Source organism: Neofelis nebulosa, chromosome 4 (assembly GCF_028018385.1).
Source record: "Neofelis nebulosa isolate mNeoNeb1 chromosome 4, mNeoNeb1.pri, whole genome shotgun sequence".
NCBI lineage: Eukaryota > Metazoa > Chordata > Mammalia > Carnivora > Felidae > Neofelis > Neofelis nebulosa.
The window spans coordinates 60,192,018-60,210,685 of record NC_080785.1 but is presented as its reverse complement, the minus strand read 5'-3'; the positions used below and the strand labels follow the sequence as shown (position 1 = coordinate 60,210,685).

General features: G+C 41.8%; 2 protein-coding genes across 2 annotated transcripts in view; one reads left to right on the top strand and one right to left on the bottom strand.

Annotated features, from left to right (window-relative positions):
* The window catches only part of ANKMY2 (ankyrin repeat and MYND domain containing 2), a 38,334-nt gene extending 35,421 nt beyond the window's left edge, over positions 1 to 2,913 (bottom strand). Inside the window, 1 exon segment of the mRNA XM_058724908.1 lies at positions 2,540 to 2,913. Within this exon segment, the coding sequence (XP_058580891.1) occupies positions 2,540 to 2,606 (67 nt within the window). The 5' untranslated portion in view covers positions 2,607 to 2,913.
* Positions 2,914 to 3,177: 264 nt separating this feature from the next.
* Positions 3,178 to 18,668, top strand: part of BZW2 (basic leucine zipper and W2 domains 2) — a 63,494-nt gene continuing 48,003 nt past the window's right edge. The window contains exon 1 of the mRNA XM_058724910.1: positions 3,178 to 3,332. The gene's annotated coding sequence lies outside the window, so the exon portion shown is untranslated. The remainder of the gene's footprint in view (positions 3,333 to 18,668) is intronic.

Sequence of the window (18,668 nt, the reverse complement as noted above, 5' to 3'; positions counted from 1 at the left end):
CACAAAACTATGGAATCAGTAACATTTAAAACTAAAATTAATTTAACTTGAAAGACGATAATGTTTTGTTGAAATTAAATTGCCTCTAGGAGTGAATATGGTAAGGACTGCTGTGGTATTGGTATCATTTTTTGTTTGGTCTGTTTTCAACTCCAGCGTATTTCTAGCACTACAGGCCAAATGATCTCTCTGTTCTGTCACTTATTCCCTGTGTGACACTGGACAAGTTATCCAACTTGTCCATTTACCGTAATAACAGACAACACAAACAGCATTTTAAATGCTTTACAGACGCTAACTCGTTGCATTCTTCTAGCAATGTTGTGGGGTAGGTACCATGTAGAACCAGAAGCTCAGAAAAAGCAATGTGTCCAAGGCCACATCACCAGCAAATGATTGTGGTAGGATTCCTAGCTCATGACGCCTCGGTGGATCAGTCAGTTAAGCGTCGGACTTTGTTCGGCTCAGGTCATGATCTCGCAGTTTGTGAGTTCAAGCCCCAGGTCTGGCTCTGTGCTGACAGCTCAGCGCCTGGAGCCTGCTTGGGATTCTGTGTCTCCGCCTCTCTCTCTGCCCCTCCCCGACTCACACACTGTGTGTGTGTGTGTGTGTGTGTGTGTGTGTGTGTGTGAAAAATAAATAACAAAATAATAACAGTTCCTAGCTCATCAAGGTTAAATGGATCGATACTTGTAAATTGCTAAAAATTACGCTAGCTCATACCAACATTCAATAAAGGCTGACTATAGTTGGTATTTTCTCATATCTCCCATTATTTTTCTTTGAGAGTACAGAGATGTCCCATGGACCTTCCCTTGATAAGAATGCATCACAGACTAAGTCCATCTCAGTTATTCTCATGGGTTGGGCCAATGAAATTGGTGAACCACATTGTCTGTGAACCAATGCAACTTGACGCTCCATTTGGGCCCAGAAACATCACAGCACTAACCAGACTAAACTCAATTAGTTATCTTTCATACCACCTTTAAAATAAAAACTGGTGTACACCTAGGAATATGTTCCAAGGATTCCACCCCCTCCCCACCCGCCCCTTCCAGAAACCCACCTTACAAAACTGTTCATTTGTTTACACTTTTGAAAAACTGATAGCTCTGTTTAAAAGCAGAATGTGCATCCCTGGTGGATTTTGAGTGGATCCTGTTTCCTTTTGCCTACCAAAGTACCTGGCACACAGCTGGGGCTTACATGTTTGCTGACTGGAATCCCAGAGCCTCAGGAAAAACAGAAAGAGTGCAGTGTCAAAAGGTCGGCCAGGACCATGCAGAAGAAACATTAAAAGCAGCAACTACAGGACACACAGTTCTAGGCAAAGAACTCTTGTCATGATGAATGTAGATGTGACTGCCTTGAAATTGTTGACCTCAGATGAGGTGGGATCCGTTCATCAGCACCTGTTGGGTTCAAATACGATTTTTCTTTTACATTTAGACTTGCCTTGTCAGCATGAAAAATAAATCTGCCATGGTCTCTGGGGGATCCAGATTTGACCCTGGCTGCTTAACAGAAACAAGACTGGACACTGGGAAGCCTTTATGCTGTCGTAAGTGGCCTCTCTGCCATTCCAGGTCAGATGTGGCTATCTCACTCTTGAGCTTCAATCAACCACATTAACTATGTCCGCAGTCCCATGCATCCCCATCCCGGAGCCGTGACCGTGCAGGAGAAGCCACGTAGTCACACTCTTGTCACCTGCCGGGTAACGGAACTCAGCAGGGAGCTCCTCTGGGGCGTCCACTCCGGGACTGAGGGCTTCAGGCTCGTCCCCGCGGCCTGCATCTCCCGCCCCAGCACCCGGAGCGGCGGAAGTGGGACAGGCGTTGGGGAGTGGAAGGGAAAGCACAGAAGAACTCGCTGAGAAGATCCATGCTGTGCTAAGCGCGCCGACGGCCGTGGACGCCTAGGCAACCTCTTCGCTTCCCTGCGGGTTCCTGCGGGGGCCGGGAGCTTCTGGAAGGAAGCCGGGGAGGCCAGGATGTAGAACCCTCAATGAAGCGATTTACCGACCTACTTCTGTGCCCTTATAAAGAACCCTTCTTGGGAGCTCCCTCCACCCCCCAGGCGGGGGCGGGGACAGCTAAAGGATCCAGATCTTTCGGCCTCCGGAAGTCGAAACGACCCTTTAGACACCCTTCTAAGAACCTGAGGCCACTGTTGCCCGGACTGACGGTGGTCAAAATCACCTTGAGAGTTTTGAAGAATGTGCATCCAGGGACCCACACACCGAGGTCGCTCATTACAATGTGAGCTGGGGCCTGGAAACGAGTATGTTTCCAAAAGCTGATTTGGGAGACGGACCTCTGCAACCTCAGCTGGAGTCCCAGCAGTGCTTCCCGCTCCGCTCCTCTCCGCCCACGCAACCGGTCCGAGACCATGGAGAGAAACGCTATTTCCCGGTGAGAGGCAGCCAACCTCGCTGAAAAGCAGCGGAGGGTCAGTCCGGCCAGGGGCGCCTCCAGGGCTCCGCCACTCCCCCAGACCAGGCAGGCAGCGCCCGGTCGCAGCCCAGCACCCATACCTTTCCCGATGACTTCCAGCAGCTCCTTTTCCTCCTGGGTCAGCTCGCCTTTCGTTATATGAACCATTGCTCCCGCCAGCTTGAAGATGATTCTGTTTCTTTGAAAGTATTAAGAAGAAACGATATGTGTGCGCGCGTTAGGAACGCCAGCCGCACTGGGGCAGCTCGAAACCCAGGACCCCGAATAGCCAACCACGGAAGCGTTCGAATTCTCTCCTCCCTCCCACCGGCGGGCGAGCAGCGGACAAGCAGCGGGCGAGCTCCGGCGAGCCGAGCGGTCGGTCGCTGCTAGCCCAGCGACAGTCACCGCCCCCTGCGCGTCATTGGCCGGGCCGGGAGGAGGAGCTACAGGAGGCAGCAGCGAGAGGCTCCCATTGGAGCAGCCGGGCCAGGAAAAACCCAACGGAGAAAATCAGAGGGGGAGATGAAACTCCTCTTCCACGTTCCCCACCCCCATACTGCCGCCATCTTCACATATTAGACATACGCCACATTTAAATTCTCTTTTCAGATGATCTTTGTCCGGCCGCGGCTACTCGGGGCGTACAGACCTCCCTGTCTGTCTCTGTAAGCCCCCACCATTTCCCCGGGAGTGGTGCAGCCCGGGCCGGGGGCGGGCTGGGAGGCGGGGCGGCGCGGGAGGCGGGGCTGCGCCGGGCTCCGTGGGTCGATGTCAATGTGTCTGTCCTTCACTCCTCCATTGTCTGCCGCCGCCACTGCCGCGGGTGCCACCGCCGCTGCCGGGATCGCCGCAGCCTGCAGCCTCGCGCGTCGCCGCTACCTCCTCGGACAGGTGAGAAGCAACCCGGGTGGGACACGGGAAGCCGGGAGGGCTGCGGGAACCGCGGGCGCCGCCCCGCCGGGGGGCTTCCATCCGGGCCGGAGCTGGCGGGGAGGAAGCATGTGCCTGCTGGGGCGGCTTCCTGCCCCCGGGTGGGCAAGCCTGCCCTCCACCCGACTGCCATCGCATATATCGCATATCCGCACCCGGGACTGAAGACTCGCCGCTCGCCCCATTTGGCCGCCCCGGGAGACCCTGGGACAGGGAGCCGGCGGGGGCGGGCCACGCGGTGAGAAGCGGCGGGCGCTTACGGTCTCGTGCGTGGCACGGCCAGATGCGGCTCCCCAGAAGCCGGCGCTGGGGCTTTGGGCTAGGGGCGGGATGGCGAGGAGAGCTCCCCAGTACGCGCGAGGGGGACGCATCGTGAGAATAGTGTCTGAAGAAGATAGTTCTCTTCTGGCAAGCCTTAACACCCTCCCCCCTACTCCCCCCCCCCCCCCCCACACACACACTACTTGTCATCTCCTCTGGCCTCTGTGGAAGCTGTGGAAGAAAACCGGATCTGATCGCCCTGTGGTGCCTGTTAAGGATGTTTGGAAGCAATTTACACTTAAACTAATACTTCGTTTATGAGAGACGGCCTGGGGGAAGGGGGGAAGGAAGGGCCTCTGCTCTGCCAGAGTTCCCAGTCTTTGTAACTCTGATCTTGAGATTTATGGAAATAGGGAGGGGAGGGGAAGGGGGCGGAGATTAAATTGGTGTTGCTGCCTATATATAGCCTTAGATTAGCCTCTTAATCCAACCTTCATTCAACTGTAATACGTTGCCTCGAGCTTTGAGCTACCACCGTAGGTAGCTAGGGGGGAAATAGAAGTGTGTACCACCTCCTGTGGCTCAGAAGCAAGACTTGCTTGCTAATTCGAAGTCAGTCATTCCTCCAGGGCGCGCATCCGTAACATATTTATGGCATCATTGAAAGCTTCTTTTAGAAATTAGTGTTTACGTGTCACTTTTGTTTCTCTGCGGACTAGTATTGATGTTTCTTCCTAGACCCATCTGCTTCAAAGAGAAATATTTGAATAATTATCTAGACCTTTTTTTGTTAAGCATCCCTACCACCGCGCTTTCTCCCCACAGTGCCATATATGAAATGAAATATATTTTCCTCTGGCCATATGCCTTTGATCTTTTTCTTTTTTTATATTTTATTTTTTTATTTTATTTTATTTTATTTTATTTTATTTTATTTTATTTTATTTTATTTTTGAAGCATTCACTAACGCTTCTGAAATCCTGGAAGATGTTCATCATTATTTCTTGCATTTAACAAAATCTTTTCTAAACTCCAGCTGTTTTCTTTTTAAGGCTTCATCTTTGCATGCTGGGGCAGATCTGAGCCCTAACATCTCACATGAAAATACTTTGAAATTATTCATCTCAGTGTATAACAAAGAAACTTTTGTTTGATGATGCTTTAATAATGATGTGGCTGTTCAAACAACAAGTAGTAAGGCTTTTGAGAGTGACCAATCTTTTGTAACACTTAAAATGCTGTTACTGCCACAGTTACAATTTATTTAGAACATAGTATCATGCAGAAGAAACCCACAAACCTAAGGAAATGCTTGCAGAGGAGCCTCCCCCAACTGGTGACAACATCTTAACAGTGGATGTGTGTCCAGAATTGGGTACTTCATTGCCAGTATTTCCATCTCTTATGCCAAATTGGGGCCATGGTTACTTGAAGGTCACACCTGTTTGTCTCCCTGAGGTTGTCAGTTCCTCAAGGATAACAACTTATTACCTATTTTCTTGGTGTTTTATGGCATCTGATTGGTATTTAGGCCTCTGAATACATGACTTCAGTAAATTTAGAGTCAATGCCATTTAAAGACAAAAACTAACATCTACCAAGAAATACAGATAAATAGTATGTTGTTTAAGTTCCTAGAAACAGATAATGTAATGGATAGCGTTCATTGGATGGATTACATTAATCATTTTGTACAGAATAAATATTTAATGTAGGAATAAGATTAGCTAATGAGCACACCTTAAACTAGATCAAGGAACTTTTCTTGTACTAAGAAAGTATTCATGTCAAACAAGTTTCATTAATAATAAAACAGTGACCACCCACTTGGGGAGTATTTAGTTTGTTTCAGATATTCTAGCAGATGCTTTGTATAGGATTATCTTAACTATTGTTACAGTGACCCAGGAATTAGCCAGTATTATCTGTATTCGGCAGATGAGAGGACAGAAACTAGAAGAACTTAATTAATTTGCCCACAGCCCCACAGTTAGGGAGTGCCAGAGCCAGAACTGGAACCCAGATCTGTCTCCAGAACTTTTTTTCCTACTATTTTCTGCCTATGTGGCTGGCAGTAAGGGGAAGGGGGAAATTATACATTCTTTCAACTAGCTAGTAGATAACAGATTCATGTAGTTCAGTATACCAAAGTAGAAGTCTCCTTCCTACCTCTTTTCCTCGTCCTTTCTTCATGACCTATAACCATTGGTATCTGTTTCTCTCATATCCTCACTGAAATATTTTATATGCTTGTAACTTAGATGTATATTCCCACTTTGGACAGAAATTGAAGCATACAATACACTGTTCCACACTGCATAATAAAGTTTGCATGATGCTTTGGTCTCTCTTCTGTTTCTTTCATCACCTTTTTAAAAATAATGTTTTCTAAAATGTCTGATATTTTGGGGTCTCCTCCTCTCTTTTCTGTTAGTGCCACCCTAGACCTCTCCTGGCCTGTCCACAGTGGATTGCTACATAGCCTGCTTCTCTCTCCTCTCACTCCATCCAGCTAGTAATTCAAGGCACCACCAGTTCAATAAACCTTGAGCACCATCATCCACCCAAGGATGAAACATATACTCTGTAAAGACCCAGTCGGTCCACTTAAAATGTGTCAATAGCTTTTCACTGGCCATAGAACAGAGGCCCGGTTCTTGCTTGCTAGTTCCAATTTCTGGTCCCAGCCGGCATTTCCAGTCAGCCAGCCCCTCCCACACACTCAGAGGTCACCACACTGCTGGTTCCCTCACATGCCAGTAATTTCCACCCCTTTGTTCCTGCTTTTCTCTTCCTGGAATGCCCTCCCTTCCCTCACCGCTAAGTCTCTTGTCTCCTCCTCATATCTGCTGGACCGCTCAACTTTTGAAATACTACTTACATGTAAATTCTCTCTGGCTTTCGTGATCACCTCATCCACTGAGGGCATCAGAGATGATAATAAGCACATTTCTTCGTGCCCCTCAGCTAGGGGAATGAGTAAAATCTTTACACGGGAGTTGCTGGTACCATTATTGGCATTCTTGAATTCTCACCTATCTTCTTGTGAGCCCCAGTGCTCCCCCACCCCCCATCATCACCGCTTCATCTGGATCCCCATGAAAATACCTGAAGCAGGTACCCTTTTCATGACGTTGTATTATAGTTCTTATTAATCTGTTTGACCCCTTCTCCTTCTCAACTTTGAATTAACGAGGACTAATTTACCCTTGTTTCTCAAAATCCATAATCCAGTGTCTGGCACCTAGTATATGCTCAGTGCTTGCTGAATTGAGTTCAGTTGCATCTCTCTCTAAGTTATTTTAGGTGGATTTGTTTACCTACTTGACTAATCCCTCCTGGCATCATGAGGTGATGTGGCACTGAACACACCTGCCATAACCAAGGGCTGAAGTTCTTTAAATGTTTGGGTGTCGAGCTTCTTGACATTCTGATTGATGAATGCTGTCAACCGAGAAAAAAAAAAATGTTGATATGCACGTGGTTACAGATTTTGCATACCATTCCTGGATTTTCCCATTAAAAGAACTATTGTGGTTGTATTTTTTAAAAAAATCCCTTATCTTTAGAGATAAGTACTGAATTATTTAAGGAGGGAATGTTATGACATCTGAAACTTGCTTCAGTGTAATTCTGTGACCATGGGGGACAGGGACTGAGAGTAAGAATATTAATGAGAAAACTGACTGGTTAACAATTGAAGCGGGTGATGTATGCAGTGACTTCATTATACTGTTCTCTCTACTTTGGGGTGTGTTTGAAATTTTCCATAATGAAGTTTTTTAAAAGGAGAAGTTGGAAGTATTATAGTTTCTAAAAATTGTCATTGTTGAACAAAACAGAAGACTAATATGAATGCAAATATTCTTTCTCTATACTTGGAGTTCAGCTTATGCAGTTACTCGTTTCCATGTTCAAACAGTTACACCTCAGTTTGCAAAGGACTGTCTTGCAAACAATGCATTTCCATAAACTATTCACCTCACATTTTAACTTCTCCACAAAACTCAAAGGTAGGTGGCATTACTCAATGCTTGTGTCACAGGCTTATGAATATCGTACCGAAAGCTAATTTTCATCCTTTTTGGAAAATGACAAAGTAATTTGCAGATAAGTCTGAACGAGGGGTACAGATACATTTAATTTAACCAAAAAAAGCAAGCTGTGAATGAAGCAGAGACACTGATTTCTTCTATGTCTCATAAACCGTTTCCGAAAAAGAAGGGTCAAACTGTCATGAGTGGCATTGTTCGGAGAAGTGTACTCATGTAAGCTTTTAAGGGCCACACTCAGAACATGTGCCCGCAAGACTTCTACTCAGCATTTGGTTATTTTCATACGTACACTTCCCTGGATATTTGCAACTTTATAACTTGTGTTTCCTGACCTTTATGTTTCTTTTATTATGTTATGGACTTTTTAAATGTTGATGTTTCCCAAAGTCAACAAGGAAATTTGTTGTATGTATGATTTTTAAAATGTCTTCCCAGACTTTGAAGATTTTAAAGAAGTTTTAATGAAGCTTCAAAGCCAAGTCTTCACACTGTCTAAGGGCAATGTAGCCAATCCAGTATCACGGCCAGATATTGTTGAAGCATACATTAGTATATCGTCAACGCATATTTATATGAACTGTATCACTGTGGAATTTAAACCTCTCGGCCGGTGCCTCTTATCAGAGTATAACAAAACTGCTCCACGAATGAAAAGTAGAAAGCTATTTCAGCCTCAGAAGGAAAAAGTTAATATTTACTTTCCCAATTAATACATTTAGGGAAGAAAATTGGCAGTTTTGTCTCTTGTCACTTGTCTATTGTGGGATTGTGTTAAACCCAGAAGACAAAGCAGCCCTTTAAATTACATTGATCACCCTCTGAGCAGAAGAATCTCTTCCTGATCTGTTGATTGTGGAGTAAAGCAGGCCCATTAAGTAGCCTCTTCTGATCTGGTAGGAAATGATTATGGATGGTCTCTGGGAGACAGCCAAGCACAACCATAGCCCTGGGAATTGGAGAAAACCATGGCTCCAGCTTCCGGGATGAGATGTATTTTCCAAGGCAATCTTCCTTGCTTGCAGTTTCTTCATATATATATATACACCAAACTTGCAGGGTGACTTTGAGGATGCCCTGTACTGTAAAATGTTATAAAAAAACAAGTTGTTATTTTTAGGGTCAATCCTGTCTATTTACAGTTGAGAAGAACACAATTACAGGCCTAGTTGAGGAAACATTTCAGTGTAAAATTGTATTGGCATTAGTTTTGCTATATGCTCATCTTCCTAGATTTGGGAAGATAAAAATTATTTTTAAAGAGAGACTCAAAACATATGCCAATAATTATATCTCATTAATAAGAAAGATCTTGGTGTGCATCTGGTATGACCAATGAGTCACAGAGATTAAGACATGAGGGGCAACTGGGTGGCTCAGTCAGTCAAATGTCGGACTCTTGGTTTCAGCTCAGGTCATGATCTCACAGTTTGTGAGTTCAAGCCCTGCGTGTGTGTGTGTTTCTCTCTCTCTCTCTCTCTCTCTCTCTCTCTCTCTCTCTCAGTAAATAAATAAGCTTAAAAAAAAAAAAAAGAAAAAGAAAGGAATAAGACATGATCTTTATCTTCAAGAGGCTTGTGCTGTCCTCCAGGAGATAGATCAGCCCCTGAACCAATAGGGACTGAATGATGAAATTATCCTAAAGCTCTGTTCTGCTTATGTCAGCTCATAGGTTTGCTTAGGTTCTGCTTATGTCAGCTCCTACCTTTGAGAGCCCTTTGTGGGTTCGAGTGGCTTCTCTGGTGGTGCCTGCCAATCTTCCAGCTCTACTTGGAACAATGTTGTTACTCCTCTACCCACCCACCAGCTTCTTGCTCCTAGAATGCCTTCCTCCACCCATTTCTGCATATCAAATTTTACTCAAATCCTTCTCAGCTCAAATGACCCCACCTCCCCACAGCCTTCTCCAATCCCCAACCAGAGCAGTACAGACACAAAGGTGAATTCCAGAATGGGTGGAGCTCAGTGGGAGGGCTAATTCCTGGAGAAAGTGAGATTTTGAACCAAGTCTGGAAGGGCTGATGAATTTGGCAAACCAGAAAATGGACAGCATTCCAGGGAGGACAACCCCCAAGAAAAACAATTACATAAAATATTATAACATCATAAATATTTATAAAATAAATATTGGCTGCAGTTTTTCAGCCAACTATACTGGAGCTAGCAGTGATTTCATTCAAAGGTATGTTTTCCTCAATATGTCTACTTTTTAAGATCATGAAAGTAGATTATATTTTATTATTTTTTTATTTTTTTATTTTTTATTTTTTTTTTAAATTTTTTTTTTTCAACGTTTTTTATTTATTTTTGGGACAGAGAGAGACAGAGCATGAACAGGGGAGGGGCAGAGAGAGGGGGAGACACAGAATTGGAAACAGGCTCCAGGCTCCGAGCCATCAGCCCAGAGCCTGACGCGGGGCTCGAACTCACGGACCGCGAGATCGTGACCTGGCTGAAGTCGGACGCTTAACCGACTGCGCCACCCAGGCGCCCCAATAGATTATATTTTAAAGCACACTTTGATCGTATGTTCTTGCTCTCGAGTAGTTTATAAAATGTGACATCACATGTTTAAGACTACATCCAAAAGTACAAACCACTATCTTCAGCATTGGTGGTAGCAGGAAGCTGATAATAGACATGAAAACAAACAATGGAAAAGAAAATGCCACCTATTGGAATATTTTGTCCTTGATTACTATATGCTTTGAAATTTTCCAAAATAACTAAAATATAAATACCTAGAAAATAACCAGGAAATTCTTTCTGAAGTTTAGTTTTTAAATATTTCTGAATCTCTGATCCATGGAATTCTTAAAATCTATACCTTAAAGGAAGTTTAGGAGTTTTTATTCTCTCACTTTGACTTCTTTCCAGTTGGACTGTTCTGATCTATTTTTTTCCTACTTTTATTCAGTGGATTAGAGATGTTGCTGAAACAGTTAAACCTGAGAGATAAAGCAGGGATGTAATAATCAGATTAATGTGAACCATTTTAATGCAGGATTGTGGTTGTCATTAGGAGTTTCTGCAGTATCTTCCCTTTGCATCTACTAGGGAATAAAACACATGACTTAGAATAATTTCTGATTTTGTAATATAACATGCACTGATGTGACCAGAGTATGCGCGAAAGTACTTCTCATTCTTAGCTCACTCTGATGTTGATGCTGATGCCATGGGTCTCTTCAGCAAGTGTGTTTTGGGGGCAGTTAAATGCCAAATGGAATGATTTGGCTTATGTTGAGCAAAGTGTTTGAAAGATGTAGAATTATATTTTGTCTATTCATATTTCAAATTTTATGTTAGATGAAGACTTTCAAAAAACAATGGTTAGATGTACTATTATCTTTGAGGACTTTTAAATAAATATCAAGAAAACCACCAGGCAGAGGAGAGTAATCAGAAGGAATACAAACTGTTACACACTGCAGAGAATATATCATAAGCCACTGTTGGGTGAGCAGTTTTAGAATATTCTACTGTCCTCCTGTTCTTGTTCATTTGCACAGAGGACCTTACTTCTTTTCAAACAACGACAGCTTCCTGGATTTTTTTTTTTGTGATCGTTTCTAAGAAAAACAAATGGCACGTGTTTTTCTCAGTACACGAGGTAATAGAATGAGGTTATTATAAACAGGAAGGAGAACCCCACGTTGCACGGACAGAGGAAATTGCTGCCTAGGGGAAAGGTGTCTGGCTTTGGTATTGAGGAGTGTGAAGATTGTGCTTTTGTTAGAGGTGAGCCTCTGCAGGAAACAATGTGATAACCAGCTCCTGTGATACTAGAAACCATTGTGCCATAAATTTCTTACTTACATGTCTCTCAGAAGCAGGACTTTTGTTAAATCCTCTCACTAAAGATACATGTTTCCGTAACGGAACTCCGTGGAAAACCGCTTGGCATTTGGGAGGTAGCCTGTGCCAGTTCAATTTATCCAAGTGCTGAACTAGCCTTGAAAATTAATATTTATGCTTTACTCTATCTAATTCTAAACCATAAAGTCTATGAGGCAAATAATGAAAAAACTGCCTTCGAGTATCATGTAAATAATTCCCCTAGCCCATGCTACAACTTTGGTTGGCTTTTTGGAAAGTGCACTGAATGGAAACCGGGTTGATCAGTTTCTGGCCCTGACTGGTCGCTGTATGGAAGCCCCTGATGGGAAGGCATTTTTTGCTTTTTATCTCTGCTTTATGACCAATGTTAGAATGGAATGCATGACCTCAAGCAAGTGGTTTGACACATCAGCGCGTTATCGGATTGTTAGATGAAGATCTGGGTTTTGGGTCCCTGGTTTTCAAAGGGTTCTATGCTTCATGGCTATCACTTGTAAGTTAAAAAGTAAAAAAAAACCGAAACAACAACAACAAAAAACATGGCACTTAGGTGGCTCAGTTGGTTAAGCATCCGACTCTTTGTTTCAGCTCAGGTCATGATCTCATGGTTTTGTGAGTTTGAGCCCTGTCTTGGGCTCTGTGCTGTCACCACGGAGCTTTAGGGTTTCTCTCTCTCTCTCTCTCTCTCTCTCTCTGCCCCTCTCCTACTCATGATGTCTCTGTCTCTCTCAAATCCATAAACTTAAAAAAAAAAAGTAAAACATATTGTTAAAACATTAATAAACACAACCACAACTCAAATGCATCATGGGATTATTTTAACATACTGGAGACTATTAATTCTTGTTAACTCGCACTCCCCAGGTTTTTGTGTAGTGCTTGGGTTAAACCTCCACTTGGTAGAAAACTAGCACTGTGCAACCTGTCTGATTAACCCCTGTTGAATTCCTGTTGACTAGTACCAGTCATATGTTTGATAAATAAATACAAACAAGCTATTCTCTTTGTTTGAACCTTAAAAAAAAAAAATGTACTTGAGAATTTATAGGTCTGTGCTACTTTTTGTTCAGTGTTTGGGGATTTTGTCTTTTTACATTTGAATTTATGTAGTCCACTGCTATAAAACTATTCCAAGGAATACAGTCCCATATCATCAGTGTGCTGTATACCACCAAGTCCGGGGCTTGGCTTTGACATTTCTATTCAGTTCGTGCTTTGGCAATTGTGAAATACTCGTGTGGATGGTAAGTGATTTTTGTGCCACCCTTCAAATAAGGCTTCATCTGCCAGACAGGCCTGGGCAGGTCCCCTCCTGGGCAGGGTGAGGGGGGTGGGGGGAATGGTTGCAGGCTTGGTTGAGAGAACTCATAAATGTGGAAATGTTTGGATGCCTGCCCACCACCACCTTTGAGTTTCCTGCAAATCCATGATCATGTTTTTTAAGCAAATGCTCCAAAGCAAAATTCTCCCACTGGTTACTAGTCAGGGGTGTAATCCTTTTTCTAGAAGATTCTCTTTCCTCTCCTTGGTTAAGAGAAGAATGGAATATACTTCAATCCCCATTTCTATAACTTTATCTTCTAACTTCCCACTTGAACAAGTAGTCATATAGACTCCTACCAGTTTTGCATGTGACACAGAATCAACTTTAATAAAATGATTTGCTCTCTGGAATTTGGCACTACTCCCTGCTGATTCCTTTTTTTTTTTTTTTTTTTTTTTTAAGACTACTTTTTTAGAGCAGTTTTGGCTTTATACTAGATTAAGGGGAGGGTGCAGAGATTTCTGGTATACCTTCTATTTCCATACATACGTAGCCTTTGCCATCGTCCCCATCTCCCCTCGGAGTAGTACACATGGTAAACTGATGAATTTATGGATCGTTTGATAGCACATGGGCTGGCATATCTTGGGTGCTCATCGTAAATGTTCAACCCATTTTCTATGCACACACGTATGTGAATTTGTTGACATATATGCATAGACATTTTCTGAAAGGATACAAGTCGGACAATGTCAAAGGTTTAAATTCGTTATTGTTTACATGGAGTGGAATGCTACTCCATGGACATAAGATTATGAGTAAAAGTTGGAAAGTGTCTTTATTTTTCACTTTATGCCCTTTTATACTGTTAGTTTTTATGCCATCAGTGTGTTAGTGGTACTTTACAGTTTAACAGAGTCCAATAAAATAAAATGATTCTGATTTTCCTAAAGTGATGCATTGGAACACATAGCTTTTAATTTTTTTAAGTTTATTTATATTGAGAGAGAGAGATAATTCCAAGCAGGCTCCACGCTGTCAGTGCAGAGCTCCATGAGGGGCTGGATTCCACAAACTGCAAGATCATGACTTGAGCCAAAATCAAGAGCTGGATGGTTAACTGTCTGAGCCCCTGGAGCCCCCTTAGAACACATAGGTTTTAAAATAAAGATCCTGTGGGGCGTCTGGGTGGTTCAAGTGCAGAGCCTGCTTGGAATTCTGTCTCTCCCTCTCTCCGTCCCTCCCCTGCTTGCTCTCTGTCTCTCTCTCTCTCTCTCTCTCAAAAATAAGCGAATAAACTTAAAAAAATAAACAAAATAAAATAAAGATCCTAGAGGATGTCATTGAATCAAATCTTGTAACTGCAAGTTCTAATGCAAGGACATTTTTTAGGTTATTCTTTGCTGTAACATTAGAAAAGGTGATAGAATTGGATTTAAATATTTTCTGTATGTAGGTACCAACCTAATAGAGAATTATGTAGTATGTTAAAATGTATACAGTGGCCATTACTTAAAGTTAGATTTATAGATATTTTATCTCCATCTGTTTTCCTTATTTTCTCTAAATGTGCAACCATGGGTATATGATGAACTGATCTTATTATCAATTTTTAAGGAATTATTTTCTCTATAAAAAGTATTTTTTCACACCTTATTCAAGTAATCGAGTGGTATGCGTTATAATATAAATGGTATGACCATATGTTAATAAGGTAAACAAAGAGTAACATAAAATCATATCTTGATAGATATAGCCCTTCCAAATCATCAACTTGTGAGATTTTATATTTATTCTGTTGATAATTCAGTTGATTGATACATTTTTAAAAAATATTTATTTATCTTTGAAAGAGAGAGCACAAGCAGGGGGGGGGGGTAAGGGGGGGTGGGAAGAGAGAGGGAGACACAGAATCTGAAGGAGGCTCCAGGCTCTGAGCTGTCAGCACAGAGCCCGAAGCGGGACTTGAACTCACAAACAGTGAGATCATGACCTGAGCCGAAGTTGGATGCTTAACCAACTGAGCCACTCAGGTGCCCCTCAATAAATTGTTCTAAGTTTATTTAAATATTTATATTTAAGTAATCTCTACACACAATGTGGGACTTGAACTCACAATCCTGATATGAAGAGTCACACATTCTACCAAATGAGCCAGCCAGGCACCCCATCAATAAGTGTTTTAAATTGCTTTTTGAAAAATATTTTCATTGCCTGTATTGAAGGAAAAAAGTAATTTGATAGGAAAATTCTGGAATATATCTTTTTTTAATCAGTTTTTTTTTAATGTTTGTTTATTTTGATAGAGAGTGTATGTACCTACAAGCAGGGGAGAAGCAGAGACAGAGGGAGAGAGAATTCCAAGCAGGCTCCACACTGTCGGCACAGATTCCAACACGAGGCTGCCATAGGACTGGATTCCAAGAAGTGTGAGATCATGACCTGAGCCAAAATCAAGAGTCAGATGGTTAACCAACTGAGCCACTCAGGCTCAGGGAGCCACTCAGGCACCCCTTCATCAGTTATTATGTAGTATTTTGTGCTTAGGTGGTTTTTGCTTAGATAAATATTTTCTAGATATATAGAAAAAATAATGGCCTGTTTTATTTAAAAATTTTAGAAGCCTTTTCTGTTTAGGAACCATAATTTTGGCTTTAGGTATTTGTTTTGAATTACTCAAAGCTAGAACTTCTTAGCTTTAAGAACCTCACATCTGGGGCACCCTGGTGGCTCAGTCGGTTAGGCACCCAACTTCGGCTCAGGTCATGATCTCACGGTTCGTGGGTTCAAACCCCCGCCTCGGGCTCTGTGCTGACAACTCAGAGCCTGGATCATTCTTCAGATTCTGTATCTCCCTCTCTCTTTGCCCCTCCCCCATTTGCACTCTGTCTCTCTCTGTGTCTCAAAAATAAATAAAACACTTAAAACCCTCACATATTTTGCATACATACACATTTTTTTAATGCTGACTTTACTGGTAATCCTTAATAATAGTTTCTTTCATATCATCCTTCTGAATATCTCCTCAATTAGGACTGTAATATAGAAGAATATTTACTTCCGTGGCAGGAATAACATACGTAGTGCAGGGCATTGCTAAGCAGGTTATATAGCTTGCTGTGCCAAGGATTTTGTGTAGTCTGTATGTGCAGCAGTATAAAGAACCCTCATTATGATGTTACAGTAAAAGCGTTTGGGTGTAATACTGTACATGGGACAAATAGAAAGAAATACATTAACCAGAGTAATGTATTCTAAGGATCTTCAAATCTAGAGTTGGGTTTTATTTTGCTTGTTTGTTTGCTTTTTTACTGGAGTGTGCAATCAATACAGCAGGGTAATTTCCTACATCACAGCTGACCAAATTCTGAAGGATCTGGGAAGTTAGAGTAACTCTCTCTATGGCAAGCTTTATTTCTAAGCAGTCCCCCAAAATACAAAATCCCTGTGTTTTTTAGGTTCTTGGGCTTTTTCAGCTCCCTGAATTACTCTTGTTGCCCACCCTCATTCATTAAAGCATGTATGTCTTCCAATGTTTGCCTTTGCTCCTTGGTTCTATAATTACATATTCACTTTATTTCTGATCCATGTAAAAGGAGGTTGTATACACTTTGCCCCTTTTTTCATCAGAGCATATTTCTTTACAAGATATTTCTGTTAAAGAACCACAGTACAATAGTAAAATTCAGTGAATTTATAATAGATACCATACTTACCGCCATAGTCTACACTCCAGTTTCATCAATTACCCCCAGTACTATCCTAAATACATTACGTGTGTGTGTGTGTGTATAGACACACACACACACACACACACACACACATAATATGTATATAATTCCTCACAGTACAGCATACACTCAAGGATTACATGCTGCATTTAGTAATGTCCTTTTGAGTCTCCTTTAATTTGCTATAGTTCTTTGATTTTTGTTTTTATTTTGTTTTTGTTTTTGTTTTTGAGACATTAACATTTTTGAAGAATACAGGCCAGTTGTTTTGGAGAATGTCCCTAGATGTGCCTTTGTTTGCTCATCATTAGATTCAGATCATGCATTTTTGTTTGGAATGCCACGCAGATAATATCCTGTTCTAACTGTAAACTGTCTGGAGTCATGTGATGTCTGTTGTCCCTGGGTTAAGGTGTTATCTTGTTGCTGCACTGCAGAGTTAGCATTTTCTTTTTGTAACTGATGTGAAGATGCTTTGAGGCTTTTCGAATATCCTGTTGATCATCAAGCACCTCTACATATGCGCATGCACACGCGCACACAGTGTGTCAGGGCACTTTTAGCATCCATTGATGATCCTTGCAAGAATCAGTTTTTGGCACAATGATTTTCTAACTCCGTGTTTCCTTCTGTATTTTTCCATTGTCATTCTACTGAAAAGAAAACTTACATTTATGTCTAATTACTTCTCTTTCCCTTGTGCACTGATCTGTTTCTTTTCGCTAAAATAAATGAGTTTGGACCTCCAGATTCTTATTTTACTCACTGAGTTATTCTCCATGCTGTTGTTAATTATTTTTGTGGCCACATTGTCTCAGGTGATGTCAGTGGATTGTCTTCAGGATAGTTTTTATGTAGTTTGATCTATTTTTATCTTTCTTTGTTAAAAGCCATTCAGTACTTTCTGACACATGACTTCTGAGAATCATATTGAATCTTCCCTGCTCTAACCTTGGAATCAGTCATTTATCCAAGAGACCTTTGTTCTTTAGTAGGAAATGATATTTGGAGCCTAGGTCATATTTCTTCTTATGCACAGATAATATTATTGCCACACTTATGGGGATTGCTTTAAACTTCAAAAGAGGTTAAAGAGTTCCCATTTAAACATGCAATTTTTCTAATTAAAAAAGCTATGCATTCTTACATTATAGAAAATACAAATAACAGAACAGGAATAAAATGCTCCCTGAACTCTATGCACTCTCTTGACCACGTGTGTTTTGTGTAGCTTAGATTGTATCACGTATATAGAATTTGGTGGGCGTTTAGGTTTTTTTCTCTTTCTACTTAACACATCATTGTTTTCTCCAAGTCCAAAAAATTAAACAGTTGTAGTTTTCAGTCATATACTTTTTATCTTTTCCTTGTGGTCTTTTTATCTCAGTGCTGTGATATCCGTAAGTAGGGAAAGTTTGTTCGCTCGCCCTCCGCATTTTCTGCCTCCCTCTTCAATCCCACATTGTTACCTACCCTCCGTCTTCCGCCTGATCATCAGAGGATGCACAATTATCCATGTGGAAAGACAGCAATTAGTATTAAAGACTGTGGCAAGCATTTATTTTGTATACTGATTGCACTTTTGATTTTAGTTATGACAAGCTACTCAGTGATAAATGTGTTTTCTCTAAAATTAACATCAATGTTTGGCAAACAGAAATAAGTCACTCAAGGAAATATCTGCCTGGTTACTGCTCTGGTATGTGTAGATGTATGTGCACAGCTTTTAACTCTGGAGAGCATAGGCTGTCTCTGGTTTTGCTCACAATTTTTTTTTCCTTTTTAGTGTGGGATTTGAACCAGATAACCCTTTGTTGGGGGGGGGGGGTTCTCCTGTGCATTGTCCATTATTAGCAGCACCTATATCCTCTACCTACTAGATTTCAGTAGCATCTGCACTTCCCCAGCATGACAAAAGAATATCTACAGACATTGCCACATGTTCCCTTGCAGGGCACATAATTACCCCAGAATGAGATCACTGCTCTGGAATAATGCTTAACACATAATAAGCACCCCCCAAAATACAAATTAATATATATTTAAACCACAGCTGCCCAATCTTTGGCATGTACTTATTTTATGCCACCATTTCCTCTAAATTCTTAGAATTTGTGGTTTGAAATATTGTAGGTATGCAGTCATCAC